The sequence below is a fragment of the Mobula hypostoma genome, chromosome 18, assembly GCF_963921235.1.
Source record: "Mobula hypostoma chromosome 18, sMobHyp1.1, whole genome shotgun sequence".
NCBI lineage: Eukaryota > Metazoa > Chordata > Chondrichthyes > Myliobatiformes > Myliobatidae > Mobula > Mobula hypostoma.
The window spans coordinates 45393217-45415893 of NC_086114.1; the positions used below are offsets into that span (position 1 = coordinate 45393217).

A 22677-nucleotide genomic window follows, 5' to 3' on the forward strand; every position below is an offset into this window, starting at 1 on the left:
GTCTTCCTTAACCCCAAAACATTTCTTTTTTTTGTCATATCACAGAGATATGCTAGTAACTAGATAGGAGGTATAAATCATTCCTTGTGTAGGTGCTTGGCAGGAAAATCATAGAGTCGTCTCCAGAGAGAGTCATAGAATCATTAAGCACTGCGCCACAGATACAGACCTCCAGCCTATCTAGTCCATGACAAGCTATTATTCATCCTAGTCCCATCGACCCACACCTGGACTTAGCCCTCTGTACCCTTTTCGTCCACGTACCTATCCAAATTTTTCTTGAAAGTTGAAACTGAACTTGCATCCACCACTTCCGCTGAGCTACAGAGACAAAGCTATGGAAATGGGGTTGATGGGTTGCTTTGAGAGCTGGCACAGACTCCCAGGACCAAAGGATCTTCTACTGTGTTATAAAAAGAACAGCGTATATTGAGAACTAACATGGATGATAAAACCACTCCTGAGAAGGCATTCGGGATGGCAGCTGGAATATTGGGTGGTCAGGTCTCCCTCAATATGGATGTTGTTTGTAATAGAGAAAGTACAGAAAGGTTCATGAGTCTGATTTCATGAAGGGTCTATTGTCCTGTCAGTAGAGATGAAGCATTCTGAACCTGTGGTCTCTGAAGCTGATCTCTTTTCTCACTTATGGGCGTGTCAAGGTAGATGTAGTTTCAATAAATGAGTTAACCACTCCAGAGAGAGGAACTCAATTGGGTGCCACTGTAGCACAGCGGTAAGTGTGACACTATTTCAGCTTGTGGCATCGGAGTTTGGGAGTCAATTCCGATGCAGTCTGTAAGGAGTTCGTATCTCCTCCCCGTGAACACATGGGTTTCCTCTGGGTGTTCTGGTTTCTTCCCACGTTCCAAAGATGTACTGGTTAGTAGGTCATTCTGAATTGTTCTGTGAGTAGGCTTAGGTTTAAATAGGTGGGTTGCTGGGCGATGCGGCTCATGGTGTCATAAGGGCCGCACTGTATCTCTAAATAAATAAATAGATAAAATCTTTGGAATTCCCTCCCTAACAGTTTGTGAAAATTGATTCATTGAGTGCATTCTAGAAAACAATGACCATGTTTTGGGATGATATGCAAATCAAGTACATGCAGATGGCACTACAGTTAAAGAAAATCAGCCACAGTCATTTAAATAGTGAAGCAAGTACCAAGAGTAGGATAACCTGATCCTATTGCTTCATTCTACTTGACCTTGAGCTCCTCCTCTTAGCTGAATGTAGATGTATTCGATGGTGAATGCAATCCAAGGAAAGTTCTCTCTGCATCTCATAGACTGACTGAATTACTTTTACATCAGGGACTGTCTGCTTTTTAAGTTTTGGAAAAAAATCAAGGAGCTCAGAAATTCTCCCAACCTAACTGTCCCTTTGCTTACATTAACAATGACCAAAGCAAGCAAAACAAATCAAGGTTAATGAAGAAAAGGTAAGTAGTCTCCTATTTGAACTCTAAAGCAGGGAGAGATTCTTTTAAATGCCACTCTCTCTTTGGTTGTGTAAGTTTTACCCTCTAGAAGTCTCAGATTTTCCTATTTTGACACCCATTCCCTTTGCATTCACCTGAGTTTTTTGGGATAATTTTCAAAGAACATAGAACATAGAATAGTACAGCACAGTACAGGCCGTTCGGCCCACAATGTTGTACTAACCCTCAAACCCTACGTCCCATATAAGCCCACACCTTAAACTCCTCCATATACCTGTCTAGCAGTCTCTTAAATTTCACTAGTGTACCTGCCTCCACCACTCACTCAGGCAGTGCATTCCACACACCAAATCACTCTCTGAGTAAAAAACCTTCCTCAAATATCCCCCTTGAATTTCCCACCTCTTACATTAAAGCCATGTCCTCTTGTATTGAGCAGTGGTGCCCTGGGGAAGAAGCTCTGGCTATCCACTCTATCTATTCCTCTTAATATCTTGTATACCTCTATCATGTCTCCTCTCATCCTCCTTCTCTCCAAAGAGTAAAGCCCTAGCTCCCTTAATCTCTGATCATAATCCATACTCTCTAAACCAGGCAGCATCCTGGTAAATCTCTTCTGTACCCTTTCCAATGCTTCCACATCCTTCCTATAGTGAGGCAACTAGAACTGGACACAGTACTCCAAGTGTGGCCTAACCAGAGTTTTTTAGAACTGCATCATTACCTCGTGACTCTTAAACTCTATCCCTCCACTTATGAAAGCTAACACCTCATAAGCTTTCTTAACTACCCTATCTACCTGTGAGGCAACTGTGAGGCAAAGCCATGCTGACTGTCCCTGATCAGACCATGATTCTCTAAATGCCCACAGATCCTATCTCTAAGAATCTTTTCCAACAGCTTTCCCACCACAGACATAAGGCTCACTGGTTTATAATTACCCGGACTATCCCTACTACCTTTTTTGAACAAGGGGACAACATTCACCTCCCTCCAATCCTCTGGTACCATTCCCGTAGACAACAAGGACATAAAGATCCTAGCCAGAGGCTCAGCAATCTCTTCCCTCGCCTCATGGAGCAGCCTGGGGAATATTCCTTCAGGCCCCGGGGACTTATCCATCCTAATGTATTTTAACAACTCCAACATCTCCTCTCCCTTAATATCAACACGCTCCAGAACATCAACCTCACTCATATTGTCCTCACCATCAGATCAGAGATTAGACTGCTTTCACTATGCTTTATCACTAATCAGTTCATCTATACCATAATGAAAAGATGATCATGCATAGCTGGTCAGTGTGTGCACCAGGGTATGCTCGAATCAGAAGTAACTTGGACTGAGTTTCAATAGATCCAAGACAGATTCTTCAATGTAGATGACCAGCACCAGTAGCCCAGTCCAATAACTCATAGTTCCTCCTGAAGTTGCAAATGCCCAACTAATTGATACCCCATAAACATGAAGGTGCATTTATGGTAGACTAGAGAGGTAGATAGGGATGGATTTATTAGTTCCTATGAGGCTCCAGGAGGGAATGAGGTATGTCCAGTGCCTTCTCTCCTCATCCCACCATTTCTGTGACCCTTTCCCACAAACTATTCTTTATGATGGACTTACAAACAGTTCAGTTTATGAACAGTTCTCAGAAATTAAACTCTGTTGAAACACAGAGGCAGTCAGTACTAACTAACCCATGGATCAGTGTACTTTTGGTGGCAAATTCGCCTCGGCATGGTAACAATCAGATTATATGTGGTTTCCATTGCCCCAGTGAAAGAACAATGTTACCAATGACAGATGGACTGCTCTTACTTGTCAGCTTCTCAAGCTACTCATACAATGGACTTAGAAGAGAAAAATCAATGGGGTGTGGTACAGATTGGCTGAAAATACTACATGATATTCTGGGTGAGAAAAGTCAAGGCTGCACCAGCAAAGTTTGTACCTCACCTCACGGAGAGGCTCACTCAGTTCCCCAAGTATACTCTCCTCGTCAAACATCTTGCCCTGGAAACGATGCTCATAGTAATCATGGATTCTCTGGCGCATGTCAGCTGGCAGCTTGTGGAAGGACATGTACTGCTCCACCTGTTTGTACTGCAGAGAGAAGGATAAAAGAGAAGTTACTGAAGGGTGAATATAATTGATTAAACATGGCGATGACTCATGGCCTGTCCATTGTACTTGGAATCTTGCCCACATCCGATGTGGCAGGACAAGCATCAGAAGAGTCAATGGCTTAAGGTCATAACCTATTACATGCAATCGCAGAACCTGTAACTCCACCCCAAACAAAACACCACAGGGTATAAGAGTCAGGAAGTCATATTATAGTTACAGTATATAAAACATCAGTTGGGCCACACTTGGGAGTGTTATGTGCAATTCTGGTCATCCCATTACAGGAAGTATGTGGAGGCTTTGGAATGGATGAAGAAGAGATTTTGCAAAATGCTGTCTGGATTAGAATCACAAGGAGAGGTTGAAGAAACCTGGGCTGTTTTCTCTGGACCATCACAGGTTGAGGGGTGACCTGATAGAAGGTTTTAAAATCATAGAGTAGGTAGTCAGAATCTTCCTCCCAGGGCGAAAATGTCAAATTCTAGAGGATATACATTTAATGTGAAGGAGAGAACATTTAAAAGAGATGTATAGGGCAAGATTTCTTTTATACTGAGAGTGATAGGTGTCTGAAGTATGCTGCAGGTGTAGTGGTGATAATGGTGTTTAGGTAGACACATGAATATTCAGGGAGAAGAAGGATATGGATCACAGACAGACATAAGACATTAGTTTCAGTTTAGCATCATGTCCAGTGTGACATTGTGGGCCTGTTCCTGTGCTGTACTGTTCTGTGTTCTATGCTGAATTCTACTGGGAATGTGAACTGTGTCTCTCACAGCCTGGCTCCTTCTATATGGCCATCATTTCCCTTTCAGCATTACCTCAGTTTGGTTGTGCAGTACACAGAGCAGGCTTAGGTCTGACGGCTGAGTAATTCCCTTCGCTGCTGCTATTTCATATTTTCCATTTTTCCACAGTTTAAACAGTGACCACTTCACACCCCACCACTCATACCACCAATTACATCTGGCCTCTCTCCTTCTCCTCTTCATACTGGCTATCTCCCCTCTCCTGAATTTAAACTGGAGGCAGGGTCTTAACCTGAAGCATTGGTAATTCCTTCACTCCCACAGATACCGCTTGACTGCTGAGTTCTTCCAGCACATTGCTTGTTGCAGCCAACTCATCTGTTGTGAACATGCTAGCTCATACTAAATCCCTAGTGCCCTCTTATTGTCCCCAGACTCTCCACATTCTCATAAATCCTACCATCCACCTATACCAGGGGCAAATTTCACAGCGGCCAATTAGTTTACCAAGGCTTAAGTCTTAGGGATATGGAAGGAAACTGGAGCACCTGGAGCAAAGTCCACATGGTGTCGCTGAGAGAGTGCGAACTCCACACAGGCAGTGCTAGAGATCACGATAAACCCAGCTGCCAGGGCTGTGTGGCAGCAGTTCTACCCGCTCCGACACAGCGCTGCCCTTTTGATTAACATGCACCTGCTCCGTCATAAGATATAGGAGCAGAATTAGGCCATTCGGCCCATTGAGCCTGCTCTGCCATTCCATCATCCCTCCCAACTACATTCTTCTGCCTTCTCATCCTTATTAATCAAGAACCTATCAACCTCCACTTTAAATGTACCAAGTGACCTGGCCACAGCCCTCTGTGGCAATGGCGAAGGTAATTCAATTAAGTCCATTAAGTCTTGTCTAGCTCCCTATTCAGTCCCAATATTTGACTTTCTATGCAGCCCTTAAAATTATTATCCCTCAATATTATAATCTATGAAATGGAGGGTCAGACATTTTGAATTTGGATAAGTTATTTATGCCAAGCAAAGAAAGCATTTAAACTCAAGACATATGAGACAGCAGGTGCTGGAAGCTGGAGTAATCAACTGCTGAAGAAACCCAGTGGGTCTGCCAGCATCTTTGGAAATGGACAATCGATGTTTCAGGTTGAGATCCTTCATCTGAACTTGAAGGCAGAGGGAAAATAACCAGTATAAAATGGTAAACAGAAGAGAAAGAACTGGTGAAGAGGAAAGAGAGCAGCATCTCATATTCTTCTTGGGAGTCTGCAACCTGATGGCATAAATATTGAATTTTCAAATTTCAAGTAAACTGCTCCCCCTCTGTCCCTTTTCTCTTTCCTCCAGTTTCTCCTACGCTCATTCCATCCACCCCATCACACTGTTTCTTTTCCCTCCTCCACCTCGTCGATCTGCCCATCACCCACACACTTCTCCCACTGCTTCTCTTCCCCCACTGCTTCCATCTCCCTCACTCAATTCCATGCCCCATCTTCCTCCCCTATCAGATTTCATCATCTTCAGGCCTTTGTTGCCTCCAACTATGACCTCCCAGCCTCTGTCACTATCTCCTGTCTTCCCTCCTCCATCTGTCTGTCACCCTTCCTCACCTGGATCCACCCATCACCCGTCAGCTCTTGCTCCATCCCTTTCCTCCACCTCTCTATACCAGCTCTCTCCCCTCTATCTTTCAGGCCAGTTGAGTAGTCTTCACTCAAAATGCCGACAGCCTATTTCCCCCACAGATTTTGCCTGACCTGTTGAGATTGTCCAGCATCTTGTTCTGCAAAGCATTTAAATTCGCTGTTGGTTCATGGTGTGCCCAGTGCAGCTGCAGTGAGGTTGCTGTATAACCGAACTGTGTGAACCATGCAATCAACACATGGAAATCCAACAGCCAGTATCATTGAGCACTTTGTAATGACCACATTTATATTGCAGGTTCTCTTGGGTGCTAATGTCTGCACATCTGAGTACAATGAAAAGCAAGTCGGGTTCAGTTCCACCACCTGTAAGGAGATTGTACATTCTTCCCATGCCCATGTGGCTTTCCTTCAATAGACACATCACATCCCTCCATAGGCAAAGCCCTCCCCATCACAGAGCACATCTGAAAGGGGAGCTAGCGGAAGGAATCAGCATCCATCATTAAAGACGCCCACTTTTCTCTTTTTGCTGCTGCCCGATGGAAGGTGGAACAAAAGCCTTAGGTCCCACCCTGCCAGGTTCAGGAACAATTATTACCCTACCACCAACAGGCTCCGGAACTAGTATGGATAATTTCACTCACTTCAACTCTGAACTGATTCTATAAACAAGCGACTAACTTCCAGGGACTCTACAATTCATGTTCTCAGCATTTATTTATTTATTTTCACAGTTTGTCCCCTTTTGCATATTGACTATTTGTCATTCTTTGTTTTTATGTAGTTTTTCATTGATTCTATTGTATTTCTTTGTTCTATTATGAATGCCTGCAGGAAAATGAATCCCAGGGTTGTACATGGTAACAAGTAAGTACTTAGATAATAAACTTGCTTTGAACTTCCAACTTTGAACATATGAGTTAGTAGATTAGTTGGCCACATGTGTGCAATTGAGCAACATGGGCTCATTGGGTCAGAAGGACCTGCTACCATACTGTATTTCTAAATAAATTTAAAAAGGGATAAAAATTGTCCCAGCTAGTTTGCTGGGCAGAAGTCGCAGCTGCAGCTTTGCTGGACACTGGGAGCATTGCGGAGACACGCAGCCTCAAGAAAAAGCACACATTTGCAAGTCGTGATTCACAGTATTATTTCCTGACGCTGCTGGGGAAATCTTAAGGCTGCAGAGAGTTTAAGTGCTTCATTAGCTTAGCACAGATGGCTCAGGCAGCTTCTGATCAGAACAAAATTGCTTCCTTCTCTGAAACTCAGGTTTTAGAATAGAAATGAGTGGGCTGTTGTAAAAGCTCATCTGGTTCACTTGTTGGGGGACGAAATCTGTTGTCCTCAGCCAGTCTGCATTATAAGCAACTCCAGACTCATCAATGGAGACACAAGGTAATGCAGATGATGGAATTTGGAGCAGAAAGCAATCTGCTAGGGGAACTCAGTGGCTCAGACAGCACCTGTGGGAGGAAAGGAATTGTTCCACAGATGCACCATCTTGGTTTCAATTAAGACACTGAAGATTCCTTTCTTCCCATGCATACTGCTTGACCTGCTGAGAACCTCCAGTAGATTGCTGCTCCAGACCTGCCAAGATGGTTTGACTCTCAATTGCCCTCTGAAGTGGTTCAGCATTCCTTTGGCTCAAGGAGCAATTAAAGAGCATTTATTAAATTCATTCACTAATGGGGAAGGTGATGGCAACATCCAAACCTATTTAATTATCCAATCAGGATCTGAGGCAGTCGTGCTGCTCCAACCATTGGTTCTGGAGTCACAAGTAGGCCAGGTAGTCCAAAGGTGACAAGTTCCCTTCTCCGAAGAACACTAAGGAGCCACGTGTTTTTTTTAATATATAACAATTCTTTGTATTATTTGCCTCAAATTTAATATTGAATTATACAAATTTAAACTCCCTATTTTCCATGTAAAGAATCAAACTGATGTGCCCAGATCAATGCTCCAGAATTCTGGCTGCCAGACTGTTATTATAACCATTATATTAATGTAAGATAAAAGTTATAAAAGCACAAAAGTTCATTCATTCCCACATTTTTCCCATACATTTGCAAATTATTTGCCCACAAACATTTATCCGATTCAGACTTGAAAGATCCAATTCAATCTGACCCATCACTTTGAGTTTATTATTAAATGCACAGATACCGTGAGATACAGATGCAATGAAAAACTTGGTTGCAGCCACAACACTGGTGTGTAAGTACAAACAACACACAGAAAATAAATTATACATATAATTATTCCACACAGGTATAATTTGTGTTAAGCAAATTATATTTGTCCAGGAATGACTTTTAAGGTATTCCCACAAAACAAGGAAGTTCCTTTATACTTCACTTTGCTCTATAGATGTGAACATCCCACTATTCAGGACATTTACAAAGACAGGTGTGTAAAAAGGGCCCAAAGGATCATTGGGGACCTGAGTCACCCCAACCACAAACTGTTCCAGCTGCTACCATCTGGGAAAAGGTACTGCAGCATAAAAGCCAGGAACAACAGGCTCTGGGACAGCTTCTTCCACTAGGCCATCACTGATTAATTCATGCTGACACAACTGTATTTCTATGTTATATTGACTGTCCTGTTGCACATACTATTTATTATAAATGACCACAAATTGCACATTGCACATTTAGACGGAGACATAACGTAAAGGTTTTTATTCCTCATGTATATGAAGGATGTAAGTAATAAAGTCAATTCAATTCAATGACTGTCCGACGTGGTGGGCGAGGAGTGTTACTTCTAGAAAAAAAATCTAGCACAAGGGACACTGCTTTGGTGTAAGAGATTCCCCTCTGGAAATGAGTTTCAGATTACATGATTTTATTTTCCCCAAGGGAACTTATTGGAATGCAAGCAACACACACAAACTGTTGGTGGAATGCAGCAGGCCAAACAGCATCCATAGGAAGAAGCACAGTCGACGTATCAGGCCGAGACCCTTCGTCAGGACTAATAATAATAATAATATTGGAATGCCTTTCCTCATAGAGTAATGGAAGCAATGACCTTTAAGGCAAAGGTAGATATACTCTTGAGAAGCAAATAGGTGGTAGTTATAATGAGTGGATGTGGAAGCCATCAGATTGTCCATGGCTTTATTGAATAGTAGAATGGGTTTGAGTGATAAACTCCCTGCTATTAATTCATATATTCATGTCCAGAAGAGGGATTAGTTGATATTCCCTCAACGAATCGGCCCTTTAGCCCAACTGGTCCATGTTGATGTCCCATTTGTCCACATTTGACCCATATCCCTCTAAACCAGGAGTTCCCAACCTTTTTTTTAATGCCATGGGCCAATATCATTAAGCAAGGGATCCATGGACCGCAGGTTGCGAACCTCTGCTCTAAACCATCCCTATCCAATTAACAGTTCAAGTGTCTTTTAAATGTTGCTGTTATACCTGCTTCAATCACTTCCTCTGGCAGCTCATTCCATATAAGGACCAAACTCTGGGTGAAGAAGTTCCCCCTTAAGTTCCTATTAAATATCTCTTCCCTTTACCTTAAACTATACTCTCTAGTTTTAGATTCCTAAACCCTAGACAAAAGACATACATCTCTAAGATCACCCCTCACTCTCCTAAAGGCTAAGATCAAATGAATGTCCTGTAGATCAAATGATGAAGTGTCATTAAATGACCCTATTCACTGCATTGAGTGGCAGGTGAAGGTATGTCTCTACCAAAGGAGGTGTAAGGCGCTTTTTCCCTCCACTAGCCTGCAGGTTACCCTCTATCAGGGTCACATGAAACCATGCGAGCAGGTGGTGGATGGTGGAAAGATCAGCTACGTCATACAACACAGCACATAACGAACCAATTCAGTGCATACACCACTTCCTTAGAGAGTTATTCAAATTCCCTACTATTACATGCTCCCACATAAATATTCCACTTCTGGTAAACTAAAGAGATTGTGCTGATGTTGGAAATCTTGAACAACACACACAATATACTGGAGGAACTCATTAAGTCAGGCAGTATGGATGGAGGGGAATAAACAGTCAACATCTTGGGCCAAGACCCTTGATCGGTACTGGAAAGGAAAGGGGAAGAAGCCAAAGTAATAAGGTGGGAGGTGAAAAGTGGAAGAGGAGTACAAACTGGCAGGTAATAGATGAGACCAGGTGAGTGGGAAATGAGAGGGGTGAAGTAAGAAGCTGGGAGGTGAAATGTGGAAAAGATAAATGGCTGAATAAAGGGGAATCTAATAGGAGAGCACAGTGAGTCATGGAAGAAAGGGAAGGAGGAGGGGAACTAGAGGGAGGTGATGGGCAACTGAGGAGAAAAGACGGTGTGAGTGGATAACCAGTATGGGAAATGGAAAATGAAAGAAGGGGGAATGGGAGTGATTACCAGATATTAGATAAATCATTCATGCTATAAGGTTAGAAGCTACCCAGGGAGAATACGAGGTGTTGTTCCTCCAACCTGAGTTTGGCCTCATTGTCACAGTACAGGAGTCCATGGTCAGGCATGAAAGAATAGGACACGTCCCTTTGCAAAGTATGGGGCTGTTCCATGCTGATTTTTACCAGGCTAGCTGCAGCCAGGTTTTACTGTGTTCTGCATAAGCACGTGCAGCCAATATATCTAGAAAATGTGGGGAGAGGGAGGGGTGGAATTCAACCGCAAATACAATAGACCGCTTCCCAAAGTGTTGTTGAAAAGCAATTTAACACTTCTGTATTTGGCATATCATGAGAAATCTGGACTGAAGAAATTGTGTTATTTCCAGGCCTGGCCCCACGCACTATTGCCGTACAGTGTTAACTAGTACAATTCCCATACTCTAATTACTCAGTGAAGCAGTTCCTGTGTATTAGGGTATGGTGTTCAATGAGGTAAACATCATAACCTGCTCTTTTGAATGTTCTTGACCACACTTCTCTGGCCAATGTCCCAACCGAGATATTGCTGCCCCACTTTATGTACCTTCAGGCAGAGTCAAGTTTTGCTTGAACTATGATGACATCATAACTTTCCTCTTTACTGATCACAGTGCTTGATGTTGGACTTAAACAATAGGCCTTTTGCTGCGGTCGTTAATCCATAATAAAAATTGCAGAAGCAGGCCAAATGAAAAAGAAATATAGACTGTATAGAGTGGAGTATCTGAAATATGTTTTTATACCAGCACTAAGTAACCAACAGCAGCCAATGTGTCTGTAGTGTGAAAAAGATTTTTCAATTGAGGCAATGAAACCGTCCTAGCACCTTGATCATTTCAATAGAATACACTCTGATAAAACAAACAAGAATTTGGCTTATTTTCAGTCATTTTGTGAAAACTTTCAGAAACAGAAAACACTTCAAAACATGTTTGCCAGCACCACAACAAAACAGTGATGCTTGTGTGCTTTGTACATTATTTCATTGCTCATGCTAAATCTGGAAATTCCCATACAAATGGAGAAGAACCAATTTTGTTAGCAGTAAGGGAAGCTCTAAGTATGGTTTTGCATTAGTGACCAGACCAAATAACTAAAGTGACTCTGCTTAATGTCAACTTTGTTCAAAGACAAAATGATTAAATTCTGTGAATGTGGAAAATACTTCAAGCAACAGAATTGAGTCAATTTTGCCAGGCAACGAACCTTTGCTTCTTGGTTATGCTCATTTCATAAAAGTTGAAATCATGGTTCAAGAGTTGTTATTTGAATGGGGACTAGAAACATATATGAAGGGGGAGTCAATATTTTGGGCAGTTTAAGGTTTACCTTTACCTTTTTTACCCTTTTCCTCCCAGCTTCTTACTTCATTCTTCCTTCCACACCCTTCCACCTTCTCACTCACCTGGTCCCATCTATCACCTGCCAGCTTGTACTCCCTCCCTTCTCCCACCTTATTATTCTACTGAGCAATTTTTCAAAGAGGACATTCTGCCCTCCAACATTCTTGCTTGTGCAACAGATGGGGCATCATCAATGACAGGACACCACCATGGGGTCATTACTTTCTTGAGAAAAGGTGTATCTAACATAGCTGCCATTCCTACCATTCACTATGTATTTCACAGACAACATCTTGTCAGAATAAACCTAAGTGATTGGCTGCACAAATCATTAAACACTGTTGCTACAGTAGTAGATAAAATCAAGTCCCATGCTTTCAATTCTTGACTATTTCGAGAGTTTTGTATTGAGAATGGTGCACACAGAAGTCAGATGGCTCTCAGAAGGACGCTTCTATGTGCTTTTTGAAACTGCGATAAAATTCTTTGAAAACTTGAATTCTTCATTCAGTAATCAACTCAAGAATATCAGGCATGATATTGCTCATTTCTCACAATTATTCACAAAGTTAAATGAAATCAATCTTCAATTGTAAGGATCAAAATCAAATTAGTTGCCTCCACATTTCTGTCCAAGTTAACTGTAATTAAGTGCAACATTGGCCATTGTGACGTTTTCCAGTTTCCAAGCCTTTCTGAGTTGGAAGAGAAAGAAAGAACACCAGATGGTTATCTTCAAGTATACTCTGTCCACCTGGGTGAGCTGACTAAAAACATGTCAGAGAAATTTCAGGATCTTTTCTTGATCTAAATTCTAGATCGGGTGATAAATCCATTCCTGAACATTTGTAAAGAGGAATTAACAGGAAGGATGGAGGAAGAACCGATCTTGCTTCAAAATGACTTGAAGCTGATGCCAGGATTCAAAAAATCATATAAAGACAGAAATAAATCTCTGAACGCTATCCTGCACAGTGGAAAAATGTCAAAATGCTCTTTATTGCTTTTCCAATATCGTATTTAGTGGAGTGCGGTTTTAGTGCAATCGCCCAAATTCTTTCAAAACAATGAAACAGACTGCAAATTACTGAACTTGGGGATCGGAGACTCCTTCTGAGTGACATTCAGCCTGATGTTAAGAAGCTGATATCACTGCACCAAGCCCATTATTCTCATCGAAAGGTGAAAAAGCAATGCAGTAGTGAATATTAGAGCTATTAATGTACGCTCTAAAATTGTTGAAGAAAATTGATTTTACTGTAATTAAAAAAATAATAATTTTATTTCTAGCTTTAAGTAGATTTGAATATTTTTTGCAATTATTTATCACTACTTTGAATTTGCAGTTCTTACTTTCCTTCACCAGGTATCATAAATCAAAATTCTTTATAGTTTTTATGTAATAGCCAGAAAGTGAGAAGAAGATGCTGGGAATGTGCTCGGGCAGCCAAGGGAGCAGTAACCCAAAAAAGTTTGGGAACCACTGTATTAGGCTAGCCCATTGTCCCTGAGCTCAGCATTGAACCCACTGGTGCTTCTGTAATGACTAAACCAAGAACTTGGAGGCATTTGTTCCAGGCCTCAGATCTTAACTCTTCCTCCAAGCTCTCAGGGTCTGGGCTGCTATTCCAAAGCTCTTCTTATTTCTCGTTCGACTTTTGTATAATTCTGTTTGCCAAGAGGTTTGTAAAGCCCTGATATTGTTAGCACTCCAGAGGATACAATGTGTCTTAAATCGGAGCACCTAAATATGTCAGGAACAGTACTCACAGGTGGCTGCAAAGTAACAAGAAGAAAGCTTCAAATTTTACATGTGGCTCCCATGGTGATCATCCAATGATACAATGTATAAAAAGTTTGGATCTCCTGCAATATCCTGCTTAGCCTCTCCATTTTATTCAGTCTCTACAGAGAAGTATGAGACAATTACACATTCAGCAGCTAAGATAAAGATGCCTCTTCACTGTTAGACAACAGTCTGGGAGGACAGAAATAACAAAGTTTTTAGACCTTGGATGCAGGCAGATAGCGGGACCTATTGTCAGATCTGTTGTGCCTTTATCTGCAGTCACTGATGGTAGTGGACGCAACAGGCAGATGTAAAGAGAACATCTGTGTGTGTGTTACTCAGAATCCGGTTTAAAATCACCAACATATATCATGAAATTTGTTGCTTTGCAGCAGCACTACATGCAATACATAACAATACTATAAATTACAATAAAATATATATTAATAATTAAATTAAATAAGTGGTGCAAAAGGAGAAAAAAACAGTGAGGTAGTGCTCAAGGATTGGTTCATTGCCTGTTCAGAAACCTGATGGTGGAGGGGAAGTAGCTATTCCTAAAACTCTGAGTGTGTGTCTTCAGCCTCCTGTACCTCCTCTCTGATGGTAGCAATGAGAACAGGGCATGTCCTGGATGATGGGAGTCCTTAATGACAGCTGCCTTTTTGAGTCATCGCATTTTGAAAATGTCCTCGATGCTGGGGAGTTTAGTGCCCGTGATGGAGCTGGAAGAGTTCGCAACCCTCTGTCATTTTTTTCCTGATCTTCTGCAGTGACCCCTCCCTACCGGGCGATGATGCAACGAGTTGGAAGGTTCTCCACGGTACATCTGAGAATAGTGTAGTGATGGGAGGCCTCAAGTGATTTTCTCAGTGGATTGGAAAAAAATCAATATTTTAATGAACCAGAAAGGATTATTTGCAAAACGTTACATTTGCAATTGAGAATTTCTTGACAACAACATTATCTTGGCAAATGCCCAAAAGAGTGGACAAGAGGTGGGTTTATGGAGGACAGGGAGGCAGAGAGAGAGCAAGATTTAGGGATGGGATTCCGGAATTCAGAGGGTCTAATTAGCTGATGGAAGGGCTTCTGATGGTGGGTTAACGAATGTTGGGAATGACCAAGGGACCAGATCTTGAGAATCATAGATGCCAATGGTTATGGAATGAAGAAGACTGAAGAACTCAAGAAGGATGAGTGAATTGATGGATTTGAAAATAAACTTCTGATTTTCCAGCTGAGGTGTTCCTTAAATGATACTACTGTAGGTCAGTGAACATTGGGTTAATGGTGCTTGATGCCAGGAGTGTTTCAAAGCACACACACACAGCTACATACACCCTGCCACACCCACTGTCATACAGGCGTACACCCTGATACATGACCAACAACTCCACCGCACCATCTCTCATACACACACAAACACACAGATATGCACTCATTCATACCTTGGCACACACACAGCCACATACCCCATTCCCCCTCCCCACACACACACACACACTGTCTCACACACACCCCCATTCCCCTCCCCCCCACATACTCTGTCACACATGTGCACACTCTAAGCTGCCACACAAGCAGACATGTAACCATGCACACACACATAGACACACACCCTGACACAAACATCCACTTACACACACAAAGACACAAACACCCATATGTTGGCAGGACACACACACTCACATGTACAAACATAAACTTAAAATCAATTTAAAACATATAGATCAAAGTTCAAGGTAAGTTTATTATCTAAGTACATACTGCAAATGTCACCATTTACAACCCTCAGATTCATTTTCCTGAAGGCATGCTCAACAAATCCGTAACAGAACAACAACCGTAATAGAATCAATGAGAAATCGCACCAACGTGGCCATTCAACCAGAGTGTAAAAGATAACAAACTGTGAAAATACAAAAATAAAGAAATAATAATAATAAATAAGCAATAAATATCGAGACGTGAGATGAGGAGTCGTTGAAAGTGAGTCCGTAGATTGGGGAATATTTCATGATGGGGCAAGTGAAGTTGAGTGAAGTTATTCCCTTTGGTTCAAAAGCCTGATGATTGAGGGAAAATAACTGTTCCTGTACCTGGTGGTGTGAGTCCTGAGGCTTTCTTCTTGGCAGCAGTGAGAAGGAAGCTGCTTTCCTGTGACAATACTTCGTGTAGATGTGGTCAGTGGTGGGGAAGGCTTTACCTGTGATGGACTGGGCCATAACCAGTACTTTTTGTAGGATTTTCCGTTTAAGGACATTTGTATTTCCGTAGCAGCCAATCAGTAAACTCTCCACAACACATCTAAAGAGGCTTGTCAAAGTTTCTGATGTCATGCCATATCTTCGCAAAATCATACGGAAGTACTGGCACTGCTATGCTTTTTTTCATAATGCACTTAAGTGTTGAGCCCAGGATGGTCCTCTGAAATGATAACACCAAAGAATTTAAAGTTGCTGACTCTCTCCACCTCTTATCCTCCGAATAGAACTGGCTCATGGACCTCTGGCTTTGTCCTCCTGAAGTCAATAATCAACCTCTTGATTCTGAGTAAGAAGTTGTTGTTGTGACACTACTCAGCCAGATTTTTAATCTCCCTCCTATATGCTGATTTGTCACTAACTTTGATTCAGCCTATGACAGTGGTGTTGTCAGCTTCTTGAATATGGCATTGGAGCTGGATTTAACCAGAGAACCATACATGTGAAGTGATTAGAGCAGAGGCTAAGCATACAGTCCTGTGGTGCACCTCTGCTGATGGAGATTGTGGAGGAGACGTTGTTGCCAATCCAAACTGACTGAGGTCTCCAACTGAGAAAATCAAGGATCCAACTGAACAAGGAGGTATTGAGGCTAAGGTCTTGAAGTTTATTGATTAGTTTTAAGGGGACGATGATATTGAATGCAGTGCTGTAGTCGATAAAGAGAACCCTGATGTATGCTTCTTTGCTGTCCAGAGTTGAGTGAAGAGCCAATAAGATGGCAAATGTTGTGGACCTGTTGCTTCAGTAGGCAAATTGGAGCGGATCCTAGTCACTTTTCATGCAGGAGTTGATACAGTGCCTACAAAAAGTATTCAACCACTTTGGAAGTTTTCATGTTTTATTGTTTTATAACATTGAATCACAGTGGATTCTTTTGAGACTGATCAACAGAAAAAAGACCCTTTCATGTTAAAGTGAAAACACACCTCTACAAAGTGAACTAAATTAATTACAAATATAAAACACAAAATAATTGATTGCAGAAGTATTCACCTCCTTTAATATGACACACCAAATCATCACTGGTGCAGCCAATTAGTTTCAGAAGTCACATAATTAGATCACCTGCATGCAGTCAAGGTGTTTCAACTGAGTGTAGTTACACTGGTATCTGGAAGGTCCAATTGCTGGTGAGTGAGAATCCTAGCAAAAACTACACCATGAAGACAAAAGAACACTCCAAGCAACTCTGCAAAAAGGTTATTGAAAAACAAGCAGGAGATGGATACAAGAAAATTTCCATGTCATTGAATGTCCCTTGGAGTAAGTTAAGTCAATCAAGAAATGGAAATAATATGGCACAGCTGTAAATCTCCCTAGGGTAGGTAATCCTCAAAAACTGAGTGACAATGCAAGAAAGGGACTAGAGAGGGAGGCCACCAAGAGACCCATGATAACTCTGGAGGAGTTGAAAGCTTCAGTGGCTGAGATGGGAGAGACTGCGCATACAACTATTGCCCAGGTGCTTCACCAGCCACAGCTTTATGGGAGAGCGGCAAAGAGAAAGCCACTGCTGAAAAAAACTTAGATGAAATCTCAGCTAGAGTTTGCCAGAAGGAATGTGGGAGACCCTGAAGTCATCTGGAAGAAGGTTCTATGGTCTGATGAAACCAAAATCGAGCTTTTTGGCCATCAGACTAAATGCTATGTTTGGTGTAACATAGCACCAAACCTCTTCCCTTTTTATTCTAGCATCAGGTCAGCCTTCCTTTCCATTCCAATGAAAGGTCTTGGCCCCAAAATATCGACTGTTCATTTCCCTCCATAGATGTTGCCTGACCTGCTGAGTTCCCCAACATTTTCTGTGTACCACCCAAAAATGATTGACTGGTATAGATATACCATTACAGGTTATGTTCTCAGTTTAATAAATTGCTTCCACATTTACTCATTAAACAAGGGTGTTTCAAAATACCCTGCTGCATTATTCTTTCAGATATTAAATGGCTATGACTACTTAACTTAAAATAATTGCGCCAAAATGGGTTGCAAGACTTTTTCAATAGCACTTCTCAAACCTAAAATAGAACAACCATGTCCCCCATTCTACCCCCTTCCCCAATCCCTGCCTTACACACTTGTGATAGAGATAGACTAGAAAGATTAACTCTGTGTCACATGTACATCCAGTGAAATGAGGTGTGTGTGTTAAATTTGACTCTTGACTTCATAATGCTCCTCATTATGATTTTGCACCTTAATGCTTACCTGCACTGCTTTCTCTTGCAGTTGTTACTTTATTCTACAGTGTTACTGTGTTAAAGCATTAAAAAAACAAAAGTAGGCCATGTTTTACCTTGTTCTACCTCAGTGCACTATGTAGTGATCTGATCTACTTCAATATTATGCAAGATGAGCTTTTCACTGTATCTTGGTACTTGTGATAATAATTGCTAACTTGGGATTATTGTGAGCAGTTTTGGGGCTCTTTATCTAAGAAAGGATATGTTGACATTGGAGAGGGTTCAAAGGAGATTCACAAAAAATGATTCTGGGATTGAAAGGCTTCTCATGAGGAGTGTTTGATGGCTCTGGGCCAGTACTCGCTGGAATTTAGAAGAATGAGGAGGATCTCATTGAGACCTATTGAATATTGAAAGCCCTGGATAGAGTGGATGTGGAGAAGGTGATTCCTACAGTGGGTGAGTCTACAACCAGAGGGCCCACTCTCAGAATAGATTGTCCATTTGAAATGAAGCTGAGGAATTTCTTCAGCCAGAGGGTGGTGTGTCTATGCAATTCGTTGCCATGGGTAGCTCTGGAAGCCAGGTCGTTGAGTGTATTTAAGATGAAGGTTGATAGATTCTTGATAAGTCAGGGCGTGAAAGGTTACGGAGAGAAGACAGAAGAATGGGGTTGAAAGGGAAATGGATCAGCAATGATCAAATGTCAGAGCAGACTTGATGGAGCAGAATTAGACCATTTGACCCAATGTATTGTGGTCTTATGGTCTAAAAATAAACTAACTCCAGTTCCTCACAGATCCCAAAAATGTGCAGGTCAATATGTTAATTTGCCATGCTAAATTGCACCTATCATATAGATGAATGGGGGAGTTGATGAAAATGCATGCAGATTAAAAAAAATAGATTATGGTCGGACTGAATTAAAAATAGATACTGATGGTCAGCATGGAATGAAAGGTCTGTCCTGTCCTCCATCACTCTACAAATTCATGAGTCAAACTATTCCAAATGTTAAACAATTGTTCCTTTCTTCACACTGCCTCAGATTATTTTACAGGTCAACAAAGTCAAAAATATAACACATGCAGTAGATGAAGTCACTAAGACAAGTTTTTAACAACAATGATTTTTTTTTACCTAACCTACTTTGTACTTGTCATGTGGTGCTTGTTGGGTAGGTGAGCTCTCTTGTTTCCAATTCAATAGCCATGTTCCCAAGGTATTAAATACTTTATCTAATCCCTCTTAACCTTCTCTGCTCTAAGGAGAACACACAGATCTTAATGACTCTCCGCCCAAGTGGAACAATTTCAATAAATCCCATTTTAAAACATTCCCATCAAGTGCAGTGAACATAAATAGACACAGTTCTCCACTTGTGCTAATTCTTATGGAGGTTTAAAATGCCTAACAGTCTCTTGGATCCATATTGTTCATTGTTGTTTTATCACCTTCAATGATCATTGCATCACTTTTAAAACTATCCCTTTTATCCGTGTTGTTTCTCTTCATTTTTTCCCAACTCTGCACACTTCCCTGCACTGAACTTCATTTGCCATTAGCCAAGCAGCCCAGTTTCTCTTGTTGTCCATTCCTATTTTCCGTTGTGTAAATTGTACACAGAAATTAGTGTCATTAGCATTTTGCCAAAAATGTGCACAGCATCTCCATCCAAAGAGGGAAATGGTTCAAGGAAGCATACTTTTAAAGAAGTACTAACTTTATTTGGCCCATGTCCATTGAAACATCAAAATATGCAGTGAAATGCACTGTTTGCATCAGAGACCCCGGCTGCAACTTTCATTAGGATGGAATTGGTTTATTATCACATATACAACAATACAGTGAAAAGTTTGTCTTGCATACTGTTCATACAGATCAAATCATTAGGTAGATTGAGTGCTTTGAGGCAGAGGAAAGTAAAACAATATCAAAATGCAAAATAACAGCTACAGAATGTGCTGTGCGGGTAAACAATAAGGTGCAAGATCATAATGAGGCACATTGTGTGGTCAAGAGTCCAATTTATCATACTAGGGAACTATTTAATAGACTATTTAATAGTCTTACAACAATGAGGTAGGGCTGTCCTTGAAGTTGGTGGTATGTACTTTCAGGCATTTGTATCTTCTGCCTGATGAAAGAGAGAAGGAAAGAAAATGCCCATAAGGGGTGAAGTCTTTGATTATGCTGGCTGATTTACTGAAGCAGTACGAAGTACAGACAGACTATGGAGGGGAGGGTGGATTCAGAGATATGTTGAGCTGTGCTCACAGTTCTCTACAGTTTCTTACAATCATATACAGAGCAGTTGCCATACCAAGCCATGATTCATCCAGATAGGATGCTCTCTATGGAGCATCAATAAAAACCTGTAAGGGTTGACAGAGATGTGCAAAATTTCTTCAGCCTCCTAAGGAATCAAAATCAGAATGAGGTTTAATATCATTGGGATTTGTTGTTTTATGGCAGTAGTACAATGCATTACATATTAAAGCAACTACAAATTACAATAAGAAATACTTTTTTAAATAAATTAAATAAGTAGTGCAAAAGGAGAGCAAACAAAAATATTGAGCAGGTGTACTTGGATCCATCGTCCATTCAAAATTCTGTTGGCGGAGGGAATGAAGATATTCCTTAAGCATTGAGTGTGTGTCTTCAGGCTCCTGTATGTTCTCCTTGATGAAAGCAATGAGAAGAGAGCATATACTGCGTGATGGAGGTCCTTGATGATCGATGCAGCTTTTCTGAGGCATTGCCTTTGGATGCTGGGGAGTCTAGTGTCCATGATGGAGCTGGCTGATTTTACAACCTCCTGCAGATTTTTCTGATCCTGTGCAGTCGCCCCTCCATACCCACTGGTGAGGCAACCAGTTAGAATGCTCGCCATGGTACATCTGTAGAAACTTTACAAGTCTTTGACATCATAACAAGTCTCCTCAAACTCCTGATGAAAAATAGCTTCTGCTGTAGAGGCATTGGTGAGCTTTCTTGACTGAGGTCTACATGGTTGAACCAGGAGAGGCTATTGGTGATGTTCACTCCTAGGAACTTGAAGCTGTCAGCATCTCAACCTCAACACTGTTGCTTACAAATTCATGATTGCTTGCATTTTGTTTCCTTTCCTTATCTTTTCTTTTCTTCCTCTTTATTTCTCTTTCTTCTTTTCTTTTCTCTTTATCTTTCTATTTTAATTTTTCCTTTCTCTTTCCCTCTTTCCTCTATTCTTTGTCTCAGTATAAAGGCATTTCTTCTGAAGCATCGATTGAAGTGATTCAGTTTTAGAAATCACTGGTGTGACAGCACCTAGAATACTGTGTCACCACCTTAGTAAAAGAACAAGATAAGAAGAACTGAATAGAGAGCATGCAAGCACAGCGGAAATGATTGAGGCGCTGGGGGCTGGGGGAGGAATTGGATTATGAAGTGATAATGCATTCTCACTGGAAAATAAATCATTGAGAAGAGATTTGATTGTTGCTGCTATGACTCTCAGAGGGATGGATAATATAGGTAACTGCAAGCTACATCAGCTGGTCAAGAACAATAGGTCCAGAGGACACTTGTTAAAGTGGGTAAATTCAAAAGCAATTTACAGAAAAAAATTCAATTGACTAGCTGATCTGTGCATAAAACTCCCCAAGGAATTGTTGGAAGCAATTGTAATGACTCAGTCAAATTTGATTACGGAGATTTCTATCAGAAATGTTCACTTTTGGATGGAATATACTGTATGAGTAATTTGAGACAGGACATATGGTGAGTGTGGCATTACTCAGCAAGAGTACGATCTTCAACCTCTAAACCCCAAAGTTCAACATCAATTGTGTTTCCTCATATTGTGTCTGGGTCTGTAACAGACCAATCAATAGAGATCAATTTACATTGGTAAGTTAACAAACTTCTTTGCCTTTGTTGCCCTGTAACATCAGAATGATTGAAGAAAATTAGATAGCCTTTTCCTGAACTTGAAAGGAACAAAGCTGGCCTTCGCAAAGAACTCCCAGAACCCCTGATAATCCTGTGATTTCAATCTGTGGGTCCAACTTGACAGCATCGTTCAGGAGAGTGAACACACAGAAAGTATCCGGCCCAGATGGGGTACATGGCCGAGGACTAAGATCTGTGCTGATAAGTGGCTGGAGTGTTCACTGAGATCTTTAACCTCTCGCTTCAGAAGCCTGAGATACCAACCTGCTTTAAGCAAGATTCAGTTACACCGGTGCCTAAGAAGAACGTGGTAACCAAGTTCAGTGACTATTGTGTAGACTTGCAGTGATGAAGTGTCTTGAGAGGTTGGTGATAAAGGATATCAACTCAGCAGCTTGGATCTGCTCCAGGCACAACAGGACCACAGCAGATGCCATTTCCATGGTACTTCATTCAACCATAGAACACCTGGACAGCAAAGATGCATACGTCATGATGTTCCTTATTGACTACAGCTTGGCGTTCAATACTATCATCCCCTCAAAAGTAATCACTAAGCTTCAAAATCTTGGTCTCAATAATTTCTTGTGCAATTGGATCATTGATTTCCTCATTGGCAGACCCCAGTCAGTATCTCCTCCACAATCGCCATCAGCTTAGGTGCAGCACAGGGCTGTGTGCTCTACTCGCTTTATACTTATGACTGTGTGGCTAAGTAAATCTCCAATAGCATATTTAAGTATGCTGAC

General features: G+C 41.3%; 1 protein-coding gene across 1 annotated transcript in view; it reads right to left on the reverse strand.

Annotated features, from left to right (window-relative positions):
- The window catches only part of LOC134358503 (potassium/sodium hyperpolarization-activated cyclic nucleotide-gated channel 3-like), a 531682-nt gene that overhangs the window by 99694 nt on the left and 409311 nt on the right, over positions 1-22677 (reverse strand). Inside the window, exon 5 of the mRNA XM_063070795.1 lies at positions 3401-3547. Within this exon, the coding sequence (XP_062926865.1) occupies positions 3401-3547 (147 nt within the window). The remainder of the gene's footprint in view (positions 1-3400; positions 3548-22677) is intronic.